Here is an 18215-nt window from a genome sequence, read left to right on the forward strand (position 1 = left end):
ATAACGGTCAATCACACAGTAATTTCCCTTTGTTTAACAGTCATTTTCATAGCATATTTTCGATGGCCGCGTAACCGAAGAGATAGTGGCCACATATCATATTTACAGATAAATTCTTCTATTGGATCTTCTCGATTTGAACGGCAGTTTTTTCTAGCGGTGTCATGAAATTGTCATCCATAATTATGACCCTAGTATCGATCTATCGCATTTCAATCGGTTTTAGGGTTAAGGTTAGGGGTGGGGGGAAGGGTATCTTTTTTCTTCAGAAATGTAAATAAACCCAATTTGTTTCTTAAAAGAGTGACATATTCATACGGCGCCTAATGTTTTCACCTCAACAGACGTCATTGATTGGTTGAAACTGCAGAAATTGAAGAAAAACAACAACAAATATCTTACAAACTATAGAATTTTCTTAATAAAGCCAAGAGAAAAGGATGTTTTATAAACACATTCTACCAGTATATGAAGTTTAAAAGTGTTTAGTTACGTGGAAATTATTAAAAAAAACTGCCGTTCAAACCGAAAAGATCCCTTCTATTTACATAATATCGAGGTCACTTTCATTCTTTTGTTGTTTTACCACTTCTATCAATATATGTGTGTGTGCACACACACACATACATACGCGCACACACATATATGCATGCACATACACACATACATATATGTGTATGCGCACAAACAAAAAGAACCCAGCTCGGATAACGGACAGGGTCAACGACTACTGAAGAGGTTGCTAGACGCAACGAAAATTTTAGGGAAAATAAATAAGTAAATGAGTGGAAACTTTACCGATGAGTGTGTTTAATAACAAGGCACTAAAAGAGACCTACCCTCTCCGGACACAACAAAACAAACGATATATATGTGTGTATATATCTATACATATTTATACTCATGGGAGACAACTCTGGATGCATTTCAGTCAAACGTTATCCTTTCAGAGAGGGCACCGTGTTTACAACTGATCCGAAGAGGTCCAGTAAAATGACTACGTTCATCCCTAAAATTGAGAAGCTTTCATCATGTGTTACCCGTATTCTTGGATGCAATCCAGGCCAAATGACACTTCAGGGTACAAATACATATTTAGTTGGTAAAGGAGATAGGTACAGTAAACTTTATTTCTTTCTTTCACTGACACTATCGGTTGTTTAGCTTCACGGCTGACGTGTTGGTACAGACGTATGATAACCTGCTTATCTTCTTTTCTCTTACATAATTTGCTTAGACCCACATTACCCCATGTAGTGTACTTATTTTACAGAGAATGTCATTATGCGGATATATTAGTCTTCTATCCATTCGCTACTCAGTGTTTTACATCTTTCGATTTTTCGGTCAAAGTAAGGGGCCTGGATCCAGGCTTAAAAACAAAAAACAAAAAGATAGTGTAATAGGTGTAAAACAACTTGCTCTAAACGAATATGACAAAAAAAAAAAAAATGCGTGCTCGCGAAAGTGGAGTTGGGGAGAGACCCTTTAGTTTGACCTTATTTTCTACCTACTTGCAAGTATTACATTATTTTGTACTGTTGCATCATCTTAAAGAGTAAAAATTGGTCAGCGTAGTTGTTGTTAAAGTTGAAGAAAAAACCCCCAAAACAAACATATTCCGGTGGCAGGTCCTCTTTTTTTCAAATTTGTTCTCCACTTTGATTTTGATTGTGGTTGCTAATAAAAAATTCGCGCACGCGAAAGGGGGGTGGGGGAGAGGCCTCGGAAAATTCACATCGGGAAGTTCCGAAAGCGTCTGAGGGGCTGACCCGGGCACCAAAACAAAAAAAAAAATAGTGTAATATGTGTAAAACAACTTGCTCTAAACGAATATGAAAAAAAAAATGCGCTCTCGCGAAAGAGGGGTGGGGGAGAGGCCTCGGAACTTCCCGATGTGAATTTTCCGAAGCCTCTCCCCCACCCCCCTTTCGCGTGCGCGAATTTTTTTTTTCATATTCGTTCATAGGAAGTTGTTTTACACCTATTACACACATTTTTTTTTGATTTTCTGATATTTGTTACGCCCTATATTAACCATATCTAGATAACCATATCAAAATATCTAGATAGTTTTTGGTGTTTAACAATCAATATTATTTCAAGTCATTTTTTTTTCCACTCTAATGTCTAATTTGATAATTTTCAAGTTTCAAAGATATGATTTCTAAAATGGGGTAAAATGAGTAATGTCTGATTTCAATAATGTATTCTCTTTAACTGCATGGTGAGTAAATATATAACGAAGACAACACTCCAACGAATCGTGAAGAAGCTATAGATGATATTTTATGTTGAGTTTTTTTTTCTGTTTAGTCGAGTTTCGTTAATTTCATATCATGTGCCATTTTCCCCCGACCCTGTTTCATTTGATGTAGATATTTATTTATGTAGTAATCTTTTGCATTTCTCATCTTTCTGATGTCTAAGGATAAATATTGATGTCTTACTCATTTTGCCCCATCCAAATTTGACTTATATGCTCCAAAAGAACGGCAATAGGGAAGGCCATTTGCTTAACTGATATGAAGCGATAAAGTCGGTGGGGCATATAATATATGGAGGTATGCCAGATCAGTTTTGACATTTTTTCTGGAAATATTTTCTGATATACATTCTACAAAATCACCCATCAGAAAAAAATCATGGGAAGAGGTGGGGAAAAAATTCCCTGGACGCCCCCACAAAAACAAATTGCCTAAAATCTACACACCCAGATTATTGTGCTGTCGACTCATGTAACTAAAGTATTCCTCATTTTGAAGTAGACCTAAAGCTTCCCTTAAATATTTTAAGCTACCCCAGATTCTGTCAATGCCAGATCACTTGTTTATTTTTTTTAACAATGGAACTCAAAGTAGAAAAAGCTATTAATAATAGCATGTAAAATATTGGGTTAAAACTTCCCTTTTGGCTGGCAAAAATGAGTTGTACTGGTAATTCAAAGGGTCAGACTCGTTACATTTTGTATCATACTGAATCCCCTGAGAACTATATTCATTGTACACATAGGTGCAGGAGTGGCTGTGTGGTAAGTAGCTTGCTTACCAACCACGTGGTTCTGGGTTCAGTCCCACTGCGTGGCATCTTGGGCAAGTGTCTTCTACTATAGCCTTGGGTCGACCAATGCCTTGTGAGTGGATTTGGTAGACAGAAACTGAAAGAAGCCCGTCGTATATATGTATATATATATGTGTGTGTGTGTATGTTTGTGTGTCTGTGTTTGTCCTCCAACATCGCTTGACAACCACTGCTGGTGTGTTTATGTCCCTGTAACTTAGTGCTTCAGCAAAAGACACCAATAGAATAAGTACTAGGGTTACAAAGAATAAGTCCCAGGGTCGATTTGCTTGACTAAAGGTGGTGCTCCAACATGGCCACAGTCAAATGACTGAAACAAGTAAAAGAGTAAAGAGAGAGTATATCTGTGGAGTATTCATTAATTTCATGAGCAAATTGTTCCATCGATTGGATCAGCTGGAACACTTGTCATAACCAACAGTGTCAGTTACTCCATTACTCTACATTAATTCCTACCATCAGTCCATTATTCCCACAATACTTATCCTGTTATCTTAGAAGGGCAGAGACAGTTATGGCTCTGTAGATGTTGCGTTTGCTGATGAGAAAGAAATTAAGTATGTTTAGATTGTCTCTGTGTTGGTCTGAGACACACCTTGGGGATGAAACAAATTAATGTAGAAAAGTTGCTGAATACAAAAGATTTGGTTTTTGCCCCAGCAGCATTAATATGGAAGGACTGTGGTTGGGGTTGGGTGAGGGGAAAGGTGAGTTGTGAGCAGTGATGTTGTAGAGGACAATGACTTTGAAGAGGAGTAAATTAAGTTGTCTTTGAGGCAAGAAGAGATGTGGTTGTAGAGTTCAGAGAGTGATGGGGGAAGCAGATATTTTAGACGGAGCAGCAGGAGACTTTGAGCCTGACTAATTGGAACTCTTTGTTGCTGATGTGCTGGTGAGAGAGGTGATTGTAGAGGGGTGAGTAGAATCTATATATGGCTTGACTGAAGAGCATAATATGGACAGCAAAGATGGATATTGATAACAGTTTAGAAATTTGTGTCACGGTGACAAATAAGATATGTGGTTTGCTGGATAGTAAAAAAAAACCCAATTATGTGAGGTCTGTGTATGGTTTTTTTTTTTCAGTGCAGTCATAAAAATCTTACTCATTGAAAAGTTCAATTCTGTACAAACCCTAAAGTAACAAAGCCTTGACCTTTACCACTTCAACAGCAAGTTGCAACAAGATGTATGTTTAGTACATTGTCGTCATTGTTTGTTCGTTTGTTGAGCGAAGCGGTCTTCTTCCCAGAGTGGGAGAAGTCCGAAACATGGTCCTTTGCTATTTGTAAGACCTGCAGAAGAGAAAGCAAGTCAACCCTGACACCGAGAGCATCGACGGATGAATGAATGTGCATCCAGGCTCAGCGGTTGCGTAGAAAGTTGGGGATAAGAAACAGGAAGAAAGAGTGAGAAAAAGTTGGAGCGAATGAGTACAACAGGGCTCGCCACCACCCCCTGCTGGAGCCTCATGGAGCTTTAGGTGTTTTCGCTCAATAAACACACACAACACCCAGTCTGGGAATTGAAACCGCGATCCTGCTGCTCTAACCACTGGGCGTCATCGCTGTACTTGCAGATATCCTGAGCTGTCCAAAGTCTGTATTTGGAGCAGTACCATACTCATTGAAAATGTGTTCTAAAGAAAGTTGAGGAAATGTTGTTGTTGTTGTTGTTGGTGGTGGTGGTTTGGTGGAGGTAGAAGAACACAAAGCTGTAATCATGCCTGAATATGTATCTTTTATCTGTTACTTACTTCAGTCATTAGACTGCGGCCATGCTGGAGCATTGCCTTGGAGAAATTTCTTTTTAGTTGAATAAATTGACCCCAGTACTTATTTTTTAAAGCCTGGTACTTGTTCTATTGTGGAGACACATGGCCTAGTGGTTAGAGCTGCGGACTCCCGGTCGAGGGATCGTGGGTTCGAATCTCAGACTAGGTATGTGTGCGTTTATGAGCGAAACACCTAAGCTCCATGCGACTCCGGCAGAAGGTAATCGCGAACTTCTGCTGACTCTTTTGCCACTTCTTTCTCTCACTCATTCCTCTTGCATCTTGCAGCTCACTTGCGACAGACCAGCGTCCTGTCCAGGTGAGGAAACCTATACGCCAAGGTGTGGCTCGAGAAGGAACAGACAAACTTGTTCTATTGGTCTCTTTTGCCGAAACCATTAAGTTATGGGGACATAAACACACCAACACCAGTTATCAAGCAGCAGTGGGGGACAAACACACACACACGGCATGCTTCTTTTAGTTTCCACCAGCCAAATCCACTCACAAGGCTTTGGTTAGCTTCAGGTACCATGCCTAAGGTACCATACCCATGGTACCATGCAGCGGGACTGGAAATGTAACCACGTGGCTGAGAAGAAAACTTCTTGCCACACAGCCATACCTGCACCTATATTTGTAAAAGAATTTACAGTCAAATACTGGAGTTGAAATAACTGACTGGTCTTCCTTGCAAAATAATTGGTCTCGTGACTATTCTTTTATTTGACTGTGGCCATACTGGAGCTCTGCCTTTTAGTTGCATAAATCGACCCCAGGACTTATTCTTTGTAAGCCTAGTACTTATTTTATCGGTCTCTTTTGGCAAACCGCTAGGTTATGGGGACGTAAACACTCAAACATTGGTTGTCAAGTAATGGTGGGGGGAACACAAACATACACACACATATACATACGACAGGCTTCTTTCAGTTTCCATCTACCAAATCCACTCACAAAGCTTTGGTCAGCTAGAGGCTATAGTAGAAGGCACTTGCCCAAGGTGCCATGCAGTGGGACTGGAAATGGAATCACATGGCTGAGAAGCAAACTTCTGACCATACAGCCACGCCTGTATTTCTATAAAATGTCATTAAACAAATATGCATGATTGTAAAGAAGTTATGAGGAAACAAAGTTAGATGGTGAAGGAGTAGTAAACTGTAGATTTGATATCTATAACACATTGCTAAGATTGCATAATATGTGGGAACAAGCTTTTTTCTTGTTATTAAACCTCCTCCTCCTCCCACCATCATCATCATCAATTAATGCCCACATTTCCGTGCATGCAAGGGTCAGACAGAATTTGTTGAGGCAGGTTTTCTACAGCCGGATGTCCTCCCTGTCACCAACCCTCACCTGTTTCTAAGCAAGTTAATATTTTCCATGTTTATGGTGGCGAGCTGGCAGAAACGTTAGTACACTGGGGGAAATGCTTAGCAGTATTTCGTCTGTCTTTATGTTCTGAGTTTAAATTCTGCTGAGGTTGGCTTTGCCCTTCATCCTTTCGGAGTTGATAAATTAAGTACCAGCTGCATACTAGAGTTGCTTTAATCAACTGACCCCCTCTCCAAAAATTTTGCACCTTGTGCCTAGAGTAGAAAAGAATATATACATTTTCTTAAGGTGGTGAGCTGGCAGAAACATTAGCACGCCGGGCGAAATGCTTAGCGGTATTTCGTCTGTCTGAGTTAAAATTCTGCCAAGGTTGACTTTGCCCTTCCGCCTTTCGGGGTCAATAAATTAAGTACTAGTTGTGTACTGGGGTCGATCTAATCGACTAACCCCCTCTCCCCAAGTTTTGGGCCTTGTGCCTAGAGTAGAAAAGAATATTTTCCAAGACTGAAAGCAAACACCTTCACATGTGGAACAAGCGGACACCCTCACGTGTCAATGATGCTCATTTGCAACCATCATGTGATGTGTATACAAGGGTACACACACACACACGTACATGCGCGCATACACACACATGTGGATGCACACATACACATTACATGCATATGTTATGCCTCTTTCAGTTTCCATCTACAGAATTCACTCACAAGGTTTTGGTCAACCTAGGGCTACACCAGAAGATTCTTGCCCAAGGCGTCACACAGTAGGACTGAATCCCAAGTCATATGGTCGAGAGGCAAGCAACCTTCTTAACTCCACAGCTACACCTGTACCTATTCTTGGCAATAATTTCACTATGTTGCCAATTCACGTGCAAAGTGTGATTAACATTATGCAAATGTTGCATGTCATAGTGTTATCTTCTTCAACATTTGTAGGATGTTAAGCATGTCATCAGGCTTGTCATTTGTAGTTGTATCTTGTCTGTTATCTCAAGGTATTTGCGTTGTTATCTTTTGCAAACGCGTGTTGTGATCAGGCATACATTACAGAATGTGTTAAGATAAAAATATTGTTTTAATTCATTGTAGTTATAACTTAATGAAAAATAGTCATTAGTGTTAATGATAATTCTCTCTCAGAAAAGGAAGAGAGAGAACTCTTGAAGTTTTTATCAGGTAAAAAAGTAAATTGAAATACACTTATCTAGTTTGGGAGATTGAATCTGACTTTTGGCAGCTGTAATCTCTTCTACTCTGTGCACATACGACCCCAGTATATGACTGGTACTCAATTTATAGACCCTGAAAGGATGAAAGAGTAATTTGAACTCGGAACGTAAAGACAGATGAAATGCCACTAAGCATTTCACCCAGCGTGCTGATGTTTCTGCCACCTAGCTGCCTTTTGGCCTTTTGGCCTTTTGTGGTCGATGAAATAAATACCGTTTGAGCACTGGGGCAATGTAATCCACTAGTCCCCTTGGCCTTGTACTAAAATTTGAAACATTATCATTAAAAATGTGGTGAGCTGGTGGAATTGTTAGCATGCTGGACAAAATGCTTAGCAGCATTTCATCTGTCTTTATAAATACTAATTGAGTGCTGTGGTGAATAGAATAAGTAGTTGTTGAGTACTGGGGCCAATGTAAGCAATTAACCATCTCCCTCCAAACATCAGGCTGTGTTCCTATAGAAGAGGAAGAAGAAGAAATGTTTCCTTCTCAAGCCATGCCAGGCTCATAAGGGACAGTTTCTTAGTTTCAGTGGTGTAGAAATTCGCCACCTGGACGGGACACTGATCCATTGCAGGGTTAATAATTTTTGCTAGTTGAGTGGACTTGAGCAATGCGAAATGAATTGTTTTGCTCAAGAACACATCACACCGTCCAGTCCAAGAATTGGAAACACAATCTTATGATCATAAGTTCAACTTCCTAACCACTAAGCCATGCACCTCCACCTGTGTTCCTACAGTAGAAAAAATTATTATTGTTATTTTTAAAGGAAATAAATTTCATTTTAAAATTAATTTTTCTAATTCATGTTCCGTTGTATTACTCCATCTTTTCAGCAAAATACTGATTGATGCTGGTGAAGAGAATAACTCTGAATATATTTCACTGCTTCAGACAGAGCTGAAGACGAATAAATGGTTTATTAGTGATATTATCGTCACTCACTGGCATGGTGACCACGTTGGTGGTGTAGCTAATATTCTGCAAGATGTACAAGAAGGTAAATCAGTTTTTATCAAAAACATGTATCATCATCATTATCATCATCATCATCATTTAATGTCAGTTTTCCATACTAGCATGGGTTGGACGGTTTGACCAGGGTCTGGGCAGCCAGGAGGCTACACCAGGCTCCAATCTGATCTGGCAGTGTTTCTACAGCTGGATGTCCTTCCTAACGCCAACCACTCCGTGAATGTAGTGTGTGCTTTTTACGTGTCACCGACACACATTTCAAATCTTAAATGGATTAGAAATTTCATGAGAATTATACATAACAAGAAGTTGTAGCCAGAACAATTTTTATAGCATCATATCCAATTGTAGCATCTTTTGTGTCCAATTACTTCTTTGTCCTTGTATGATCTCAACGAGTTAGATTTTATATTTTTCAACAAGATTTTTTAGTTCATTACAACAATTTACTGACTGTGTGAATCAGTAGTTCTCAACCTTATTTTTTTTTTTACTTGTGGACTCTGTTGATTCCAGTTTTACTTGGTTTGACCCTCATTGCGATTTGATGTTTAAAAGAATCCTATTATATTTTTGTAATCAAATATTAGTACCATCCACTAAGAGTACCATCTGAGCATGATGCTAAGGGTACCATCCGAGCGTGAGCTAAGATTACCATCCAAGCGTGAGCTAAGAGTACCATCCGAGCATGATCGTTGCCAGAGCAACAAACTGTCTTCCGAGCCAGTGGCATGTAAAAAGCAACATTCGAGCGTGATCGTTACCTGCGTCGCTTTACTGGCACACGTGCTGGTGGAACATGAAAAAACATTCAAGTGAGGTTGTTGCCAGTGCCGCTGGACTGGCTCCTGTGCAGGTGGCACATAAAAAGCACCATTTGAGTGTGGCAGTTGCCAGTACTGCCTGACTGGACCTCATGCCAGTGTATACTGGGGTCAATATAATTGACTTACTCCATCCTTAAAATAGCTGGCCTTGTGCCAAAATTTGAAACCATTATTATTATTATTCAGTGAGAGAACAATTCATGCCATCAAAGTGACACTGGGGTAAAATATATGAAGCCCAGTATAAACATCATGTCTATCCATCTGATAAGGGTACGCCAGGCACATACATCATAGCCACATGTGTGCAACATGGTGATTTCATATCAAGATAAACAGCTCATGACCTTGCAGGTGGGGCCCAGTTAGAATTTTTTTCAGGTTGAGTAGCCCATCCTGCCCAAAAGGTCCCTGAATAAGGGTTATTTAAGGATGTTGAATGAAACACCATGTGAATTATTCAATCTCCAAAGAATTCCTCTCAGCACATGGCTATGATGCTTCCCCACTACTTCTTCTCGTGATCAGAGATACACATATCGTCAGCCACTAAGGGTTAAGGTCAAGCAATTGACAAGCAAAACTGTGATATTGAGCAGAATATTTGCTGTAGCCCGTCTTTTATACCAAGACAAAACAATGTACATGTTCCAATCAGTTAACATCAGAAGCCACAAGAGCCACTGCCTGGTACTGCATCAGGGCGTTTTGGTTCCCTCATGGTCTACCAAAGCTCCCCTAACTGGCAAGATGCCAATTTTTTTTGAGCAATGCCAACCTTCAGTTTTGGTCTCTGCATTCTATTCATTGTCCAAACCAGAGGTTCTCAATTATATTTTGCCTTTGGACTGTTTTAATCCTGCTTTTAGTCTGCTAGAACCCCCCCCACCCTACTCATTTCATGTTTAAAAAAAACTGATATTTTTATAATTAAATATTATTGGGAATTGTATAAGTAAAGTAAAGACTATTCACCAACATAATGTGGCAGTCCTGGACAGGACGAATGTTACTGTTGTCTAGCCCCAGTAACATTTGTCCCATCCAGGACTGCTCCATTATTTTGGTAAATAGTCTTTACTTTAAAGAACTGTTACTGAATATCTCTGTTTGGGAGATTTAGAAATGATAACGTTTCTATTTGTAAATAAATTGTTAAAATATTTTATTTATTGTAGAAATACAACTAATCTATTGCATATTAACTTCAACAACAAAATCTTATATGACCCCAAGGTTGAGAACCATCGGTCTAAACTATTTTTTCTTACAAATTAGCTGCATTTCAATTATATCGTTGCTCTTCCTTGTTGAAATTTTTCTTACATCTTTATTTTTAGCTTCCTCTGCAAAAGTACATAAATTTCCCAAACTTCAACCTCCTGAAAGTTATGTTGGTGCTGCTCCATTGAACTTCATCAAAGACAAACAAGTGTTTTCTGCAGGAGGTGTATCAATGCAGTTAGTATTTTCCGTTTAATTTCCCCTTTGTTTGTAAAAAAGAAAAACTAAAATGATTTTTATAATGTATCATTATTCTTTGAACTGTTTTATATCCATGCATTTACATGTATTGCTATCTAATATTTTGTTTACATGGGATATGTATCAAGAGAATTATCAAGAAAGTCCTCTGAATAGGCAAGTTTTTGACTTCTGCTGCACAGGACAGTAGAAATATCAGCACTTCAAAAGAGAGAAAGTTAAGCCAGTAGACAAGTTGTCAACCTTTCTCTCTTTTGGACAACTTGTCTACTGGCTTAACACGTTTGGAAGGCAAGCAGTAAACTATCTGTTTTCTCTGTCTTTCTCTTTCTTAGCCATTTACTCCTATTTTGTTTTGGCTGTCTTTTTTTATGCTCCCTTCATGAAAATAATAGAATTAAAAAAAAATAACACCACTGCTCTTACTATAACTGAAAGGAAGTGCTAAAAAAATTTGCTTTCCTTTCCCAATGTTTCTGTTGACCACTTTATACTGAGAAATGAAAGAATGCAAAATAATCATCATCATCATTTAACGTCTACTTCCCATGCTAGCATGGGTTGGACGATTTGACTGAGGTCTGGCAAACCAGATGGCTGCACCAGACTCCAATCTGATCTGGCAGAGTTTCTACAGCTGGATGCCCTTCCTAACACCAACCACTCCGAGAGTGTAGTGGGTGCTTTTACGTGCCACCGGCACGAGGGTCAATCAGGCGGTACTGGCAGCGGCCACGCTCAAATGGTGACTTTTACGTGCCACCTGCACAGGAGCCAGTACAATGGCACTGGCAACAACCTCGCTCAAATGTTTTTTTCATGTGCCAGTAAGGCAATGCTGGTAGCAATCACGCTTGAATGGTATTTTTTACGTGCCACTGGTATGGAACAATAAAAGTAAATATGTCTACAATGAATCTAGTGAAATTTATCAATAATCAATTATATATTACACAAAAATTATCCATCGTGGTAAAATAGTAAGGCATGTAGTGCATGTGTTCTATACATAGATTCTTCACCCCTGATATATATATATATATATATATAAAAACTATATTTTCAACTACAATTAAATTATGACCTTTTAATACAATGATCAACTTCTAATTGTTAATTGTTGCTCCATTTCTTTTCTTATCTGTCTGTCTGTCTGCCTGTCTGTTGTCGTTTAATGTCCACTTTCCATGCTGGCATGGGTTGGACAGTTTGACTGAGGGCTGGTGAGCCAGGTGGCTGCACCAGGCTCCAGTCTGATCTGGTAAGGTTCTTACAGCTGGATACCCTTCCTAATGCCAACCACTACGAGAGTGTAGTGGGTGCTTTTTACATGCCACTGATATATATATTGCTTAATGTAAAAAAAAGCTCTCACACTTTGTTCTCCCTCTATCAATGTTTTTATCATTGTTTCTGTGATATAAGTATAAGTATATATATATATATATAAGTATATATATATATATAATAAGTATATATATATATATAAGTATATATATATATATAAGTATATATATATATAAGTATAAGTATATATATATATAAGTATATATATATATAAGTATAAGTATATATATATATAAGTATAAGTATATATATATATATATATAAGTAATATATATATATATTATATATATATAATATATACTAGCAGTATCGCCCGGCGTTGCTCGGGTTTGTAAGGGAAATAACTATATAAGCATTTTTAGAGAGTTATAGCCAAAAAATAGCAAAAAATGCATTAAAAATGGAAAAAATACGATGGTAAATTTTTTAAAAAATTGTTGACTCATCGTAGACATTTTTAGAGAGTTACTTCCCTTATATAATAGCGAAAAAATGCATTAAAATCGTAGACTCATGTAGACGCTTTCTTAGCCATTTCTGTTTTGGTGTCTTCAAGCCATGAAGTCGTTGTTCTAAAAGAACGCTGGTCTCCTTGACAACGCATTACGACGTTGATTTCCTTACACTCCCTTCCCCACAGGTGCAGGTGTGAGCGTGGACGCCAACTCCGCCGCCATCGACACACGAAAAATTATGCATTAAAATGGAATAAAAAATGATGTTAAATTATTTTTAAAATCGTAGACTCATCGTAGACGCACGCTAATACTCAGATGGGCTCGATATGAATCACGACTATTAGCTACCCGAATTTGGTTAAACTGCACCGCAAAATGTGGGAGTAGTTAGGAATCTAAATCGAAGGGGACAGACACTCATACAACTACAGTTTTATATATATAGATATACATAGCGCAGTAGTGGTGAGATGTGACAGCAAAGAAAAGCATACATTCACTCTCTGCATGCAATTAGACTCGGAAAGTTCGTGAGGAACCCATTGACCCAATTTGCTGACTTTTCCGATAGCACACAGGTCTCAATGAATGGTTGAATGACCAAATCTAAGCTTCTCTGCTAGTTCCTTAACAGTTACGATGAGATTTTGTTCCACCAGGGTTTTCAGGATGTCCTTGTCGAGTTCTACAGATCTTTCAGGATGAGGCTCGTCTTCTAGGCTGTAGTTTATGGCTCGGAATTTCTGGAACCACCATTGACACTGCCTTACGCTTATTGTCCAATCCCCATATACTGCATTAATATTTCTTGTACTTTCCGTTGCGTTGTTGTCTTTATTGAACTCATAAAGCAAAATATGCCAAATATGCTCCTTTGTTACTTCCAACATAGCTTTGAAAAAAATAGCTGTTAAAATAGAAATGCACTCTTCAAAACTTGCACTATGAATAAGGACAAGATAAAATTACTACCTGCTTTTATAGCAAGTTAATATAAGTAGTTTATCCCATTCCCCTCTGACTTTTAGTTCAAGCTGATGAAAAAACCGCATTATTATATATATATACATACATACATACATATACACACACACTCTCTCTCTCACACACATGCACACATTTATATTCTGTTATTCTTTTATATGTTTCAGCCTTGAGGTTGTGGCCATGCTGGATCATGTGTGTGTGTGTGTGTGTGTATCTGTCTGTCTGTCTGTATGTATATATGTATATGTATGTGTGTGAACAATAATATTTTCAACAGATGTGTTGCAAATGTATCTGATTGTTCTCAAGCTTCAATACTGTGTGTGTGTGTATGTGTGTGTGTGTGTGTGTGTATGTATGTATATGTATGTATGTATGTATATGTATGTATGTATGTATGTATGCATGTGTGTATGTATGTGTGTGTGTATGTATGTATGTGTGTGTGTATGTGTGTGTGTGTGTGTGTGTATGTATGTATGTATGTATGTATGTATGTATGAGTGTATGTTTACTTTATTACTAACACAAGCCACTACGGTTATTTAATGTAAAGTCTTCCTCAAATCACTCTCTCTCGCTATTTACTCTCTTCCAAGAACATTTTCACTCACTCTTATCTGTTAGCTTCCCATACATTTTACTCATGTATCTATCAGCGTCATAGACAGCGTCATTGCATTCTATTGTCTACCTGTCAACACACTGAATTACGTTCACTTTATTCGTAGCACACTGTGTGGGTGCGTTTGCGTGTGCTGTAAACCAGACTAAGAAAAGCATTTGACATACACACCAGAATGTGAGTTTTCTGTAAATTTTGCTTAATTGGAGTTTAAATTTTAAAAACTGGACCTGGCACCTGGCATGACCGATGCATTCTACTCTTAAAAATGCTAGGTAAATTGTAATTGAAGAAATCCTATATTGTAGATTTCTATAAGATACAAAGGGAGGCAGATAAAATCTGCCTTTTTATAATAAGAGATATATAAGTATAAGTATATATATATAATGTAATATATATAGATATATTATATAGATATATATATATAGATATATAAGTATATATATAGATATATATATATATATATATATATATATATATATATAGATATATATATATATATATATATATAATATATAAGTATAAGTATTATATATATATATAAGTATATATATATATATATATATATAAGTATATATATATATATAAGTATATATATATATTTATATATATATATATATATAATAGTTATCGCCATACTAATATGGCATTCTTATAAAAATAAGAATAAAGCGGTCCGCTTATTAGCTCCATGAGGCCATCGCCTTAAGTTAGCTATTTGATACACAAACTGTATCCATATAACCTTCGAACAAGGGGTCAGTCGCTCCACACTACTTGACCGGCAGCTACAGACGCGTTCGGGGTATTGCCCCTTTTCAATGCATCGTAGCCAGACCAGTAGACTTAGTAATTTTAATATTTCTATTATATATATATATAAGTATAAGTATATATATATATATATATATATATATATATAAGTATATATATATATATAAGTATAAGTATATATATATATGTATAAGTATATTGGACGCCGCCCCCGGGCCAATTCAGTAGCCTAGACTCATTTGTGAACGACTGCAATGCGTTGGTAAACCGGTTTGATTTTAAAAAAAGACCTCTCCGAGACAACCTCACACAGGCTGAATTGGTTGCCCTTCGCCACCTCCGTCGCCGCAATGACATTGTCATCAAACCGGCGGACAAAGGCGGAGCAGTGGTCGTGTGGCGCGTGGATCTCTACAGGGAGGAAGCGCGCAGCCAGCTTCAAAATCCCCTCTTCTATCGCCTCCTCCCCTCTGATCCCACCTCTTCCTACCAACAGCGAGTGGCCTCCACTATCCGCGATCTCACATCTTCTTCTGCTCTCCCCCCACCGCCACCAACCTCATCGTCCGCACACCCCGCACCTCCACCATCTATTTCCTTCCCAAAATTCATAAGCCCAATACCCCTGGCCGCCCCATTGTTTCCGCCTGTAATTGCCCTACTGAACACATTTCCCTATACCTCGACCGCATCCTGTCCCCTCTAGTCAAAGCCCTCCCTTCCCACATACATGATACCAACCACACCCTCCGTCTCTTCAATTCCTTTTCCTTCCCTTCCAGCCCCTCACACCTCCTCTTCACCCTTGACATCAAATCACTGTATACGGTGATTCCCCACAACGACGGTCTCCTAGCTCTCCAACACTTCCTCGACCGTCGCCCCGACCCCACCCCTAGCACCCCCACCCTCCTCCGCCTGGCAGAGCTCGTCCTAACCCTCAACTGTTTCACGTTCGCGGGGAAACGTACCAACAGGTGTCCGTGGTCGCGATGGGAACGAGAATGGGTCCCAATTTCGCCAATCTCTTGTTGGCTACATTGAGGCCCAAGTATTCTCCCATTCTCCGGGCCGACCCCAGAACTATACGGTCGTTACATAGATGACTGTATAGGCGCCACCTCCCTTTCCCGCGAACAACTCTGCCACTTCATCTCTTTCCTCTCCAACTTCCACCCCTCTCTACAATTCACTTCCACCATATCCAATACTTCCGTTAACTTCCTAGATATCTCACTCAGCATCGACCACCCCCACACTCTCTCACCACCTCTGCCTTCTTCAAACCCCCGGATTCCACCCTCTATCTCAACTTCTCTTCCTCCCATCCCTTCCACAACCAAACGGGCTATCCCTACTCCCAGTTCCTCCGCTTCCGACGCTTGTGCAGCCGCGACCAGGATTTCGAGACCCAGTCTCAATACCTGGCCCGCCTGTTCAGGCTTCGAGGATACCCACCTACCCTGGTCTTGAACGCCCCTCGCCCGCGCTCGTCGCATCGACCGCACCACCGCCCTTTCTCCTTCCAATCACCCCCCCCAACCGCACCCCTTTCCCCTCCTTTCCACTCCTCTACTCTACCCTTCGTCGGAAGATACTTCGTGTGCCTCTGTCTGTCTCCAGCTCGATTCCACTACCCACCCCCTGTCCTCCTTCAAACGAGCCCGGAATCTACGCGACCCTCCTGGTCCGTAGCACCCTCCTTCTTCCCCCTCGGCCCCACACGGATCCTTCCCATGCTCCCGATCCCGCTGCAACACCTGCCCCTTCATCACCAACAACCACTGCTGTCCCCGGTTCCAACCGCGTACTGTACGTATCAGGTATTCCTTTACGTGCACCCCGTCTGGACTCATAACTGCATTAAATGCAACCGCTGCAAGATGCTGTATATAGGACAGACGGGACGCCGTGTCAGACCGATTCACTGAGCATCTGCGGATGTTCGTCTTTTTCCAATTCTCCCGTCGCACGTCACTTCCGCTCAGCCAGCAGCCATTCCCCCCGATGACATCTCGGTATTTGGTCTTGCCCCATACAACGGCTCTCCCCAATCTAGCTTCACTTGGAGCAAACGGTTTCATATTCCTTCTACGGACTCTAACCCCACACGGACTCAACACTTTTTATTTTTTGTTTATTAATTATTATTTTTAATTAAAAAAAATTTTTATAAATGTCCTTATGCAGTCACACACACACACATACTCACGTACCCACGTATACACCTACTCCCAACACACCACACACACACAACGTACATGCACATGTACGCACACATACTTCCACACCCATACACACATCCACACACCCCCACGTGCACACACACACACGCCCGTGCACACACACCATACAGATACGCACATTCCTATAAACACCTAGCTGGGACGCACAGATACACGCACGTAAGCGCACACACGCACATGTACCTTACGCCCACACACTCCAACCTCCGCCCCCACACACACGTACACATTCACACACACACATACATACATACACACACATAATACATACATAGATACATTCATACATACATACATACATACACACACATGCACACATACATACATACATACATACATTCATACATACATACATACATACACTCATACATACATACACACACACATACATATATACACACACGTACATACACACACATACATACACATATGCACACATACATACATTCACACACACACACATACATACACACACACACACATATACATACACACACACATACCCACACACACACGCACGCATACCCACATACATACACACATACATACATGCATACATACACACACGTACACACACATACATACATACATACATACAACACATACATACACAGATACACACATACACACAAACACATACATACACACATACACACACATACATATACATACATACATACACACACACATACACAAATACACACACACACACATACACACATGCATATATGCATACACACATACATACACACACATACGTACACACACGCACATACACACATACACGCATGCACACATACATACATATATACACATACATACACACACACTTACATACATACATACACACACATACATACACACACATACACACATACATACACACATACATACATAGACACATATATACATACACACACACATACATATACATACATACAGACACACACATGCACACATACACGCATGGACACATACATACATACATACACACACATACTATACACACATACATACATACACACACGCGTACATATACAACATACACTACA

General features: G+C 39.6%; 1 protein-coding gene across 1 annotated transcript in view; it reads left to right on the forward strand.

Moving 5' to 3' along the window:
• The first annotated feature begins 671 nt into the window (after nt 1-671).
• The window catches only part of LOC115210580 (endoribonuclease LACTB2-like), an 81652-nt gene continuing 64108 nt past the window's right edge, over nt 672-18215 (forward strand). Inside the window, exons 1-3 of the mRNA XM_036502436.1 lie at nt 672-1115; nt 8270-8433; nt 10579-10699. Coding sequence (XP_036358329.1) covers nt 904-1115; nt 8270-8433; nt 10579-10699 — 497 coding nt within the window. The 5' untranslated portion in view covers nt 672-903. The remainder of the gene's footprint in view (nt 1116-8269; nt 8434-10578; nt 10700-18215) is intronic.

The sequence above is a fragment of the Octopus sinensis genome, linkage group LG4 (genome assembly GCF_006345805.1).
Source record: "Octopus sinensis linkage group LG4, ASM634580v1, whole genome shotgun sequence".
Classification (NCBI taxonomy): Eukaryota; Metazoa; Mollusca; class Cephalopoda; order Octopoda; family Octopodidae; genus Octopus; species Octopus sinensis.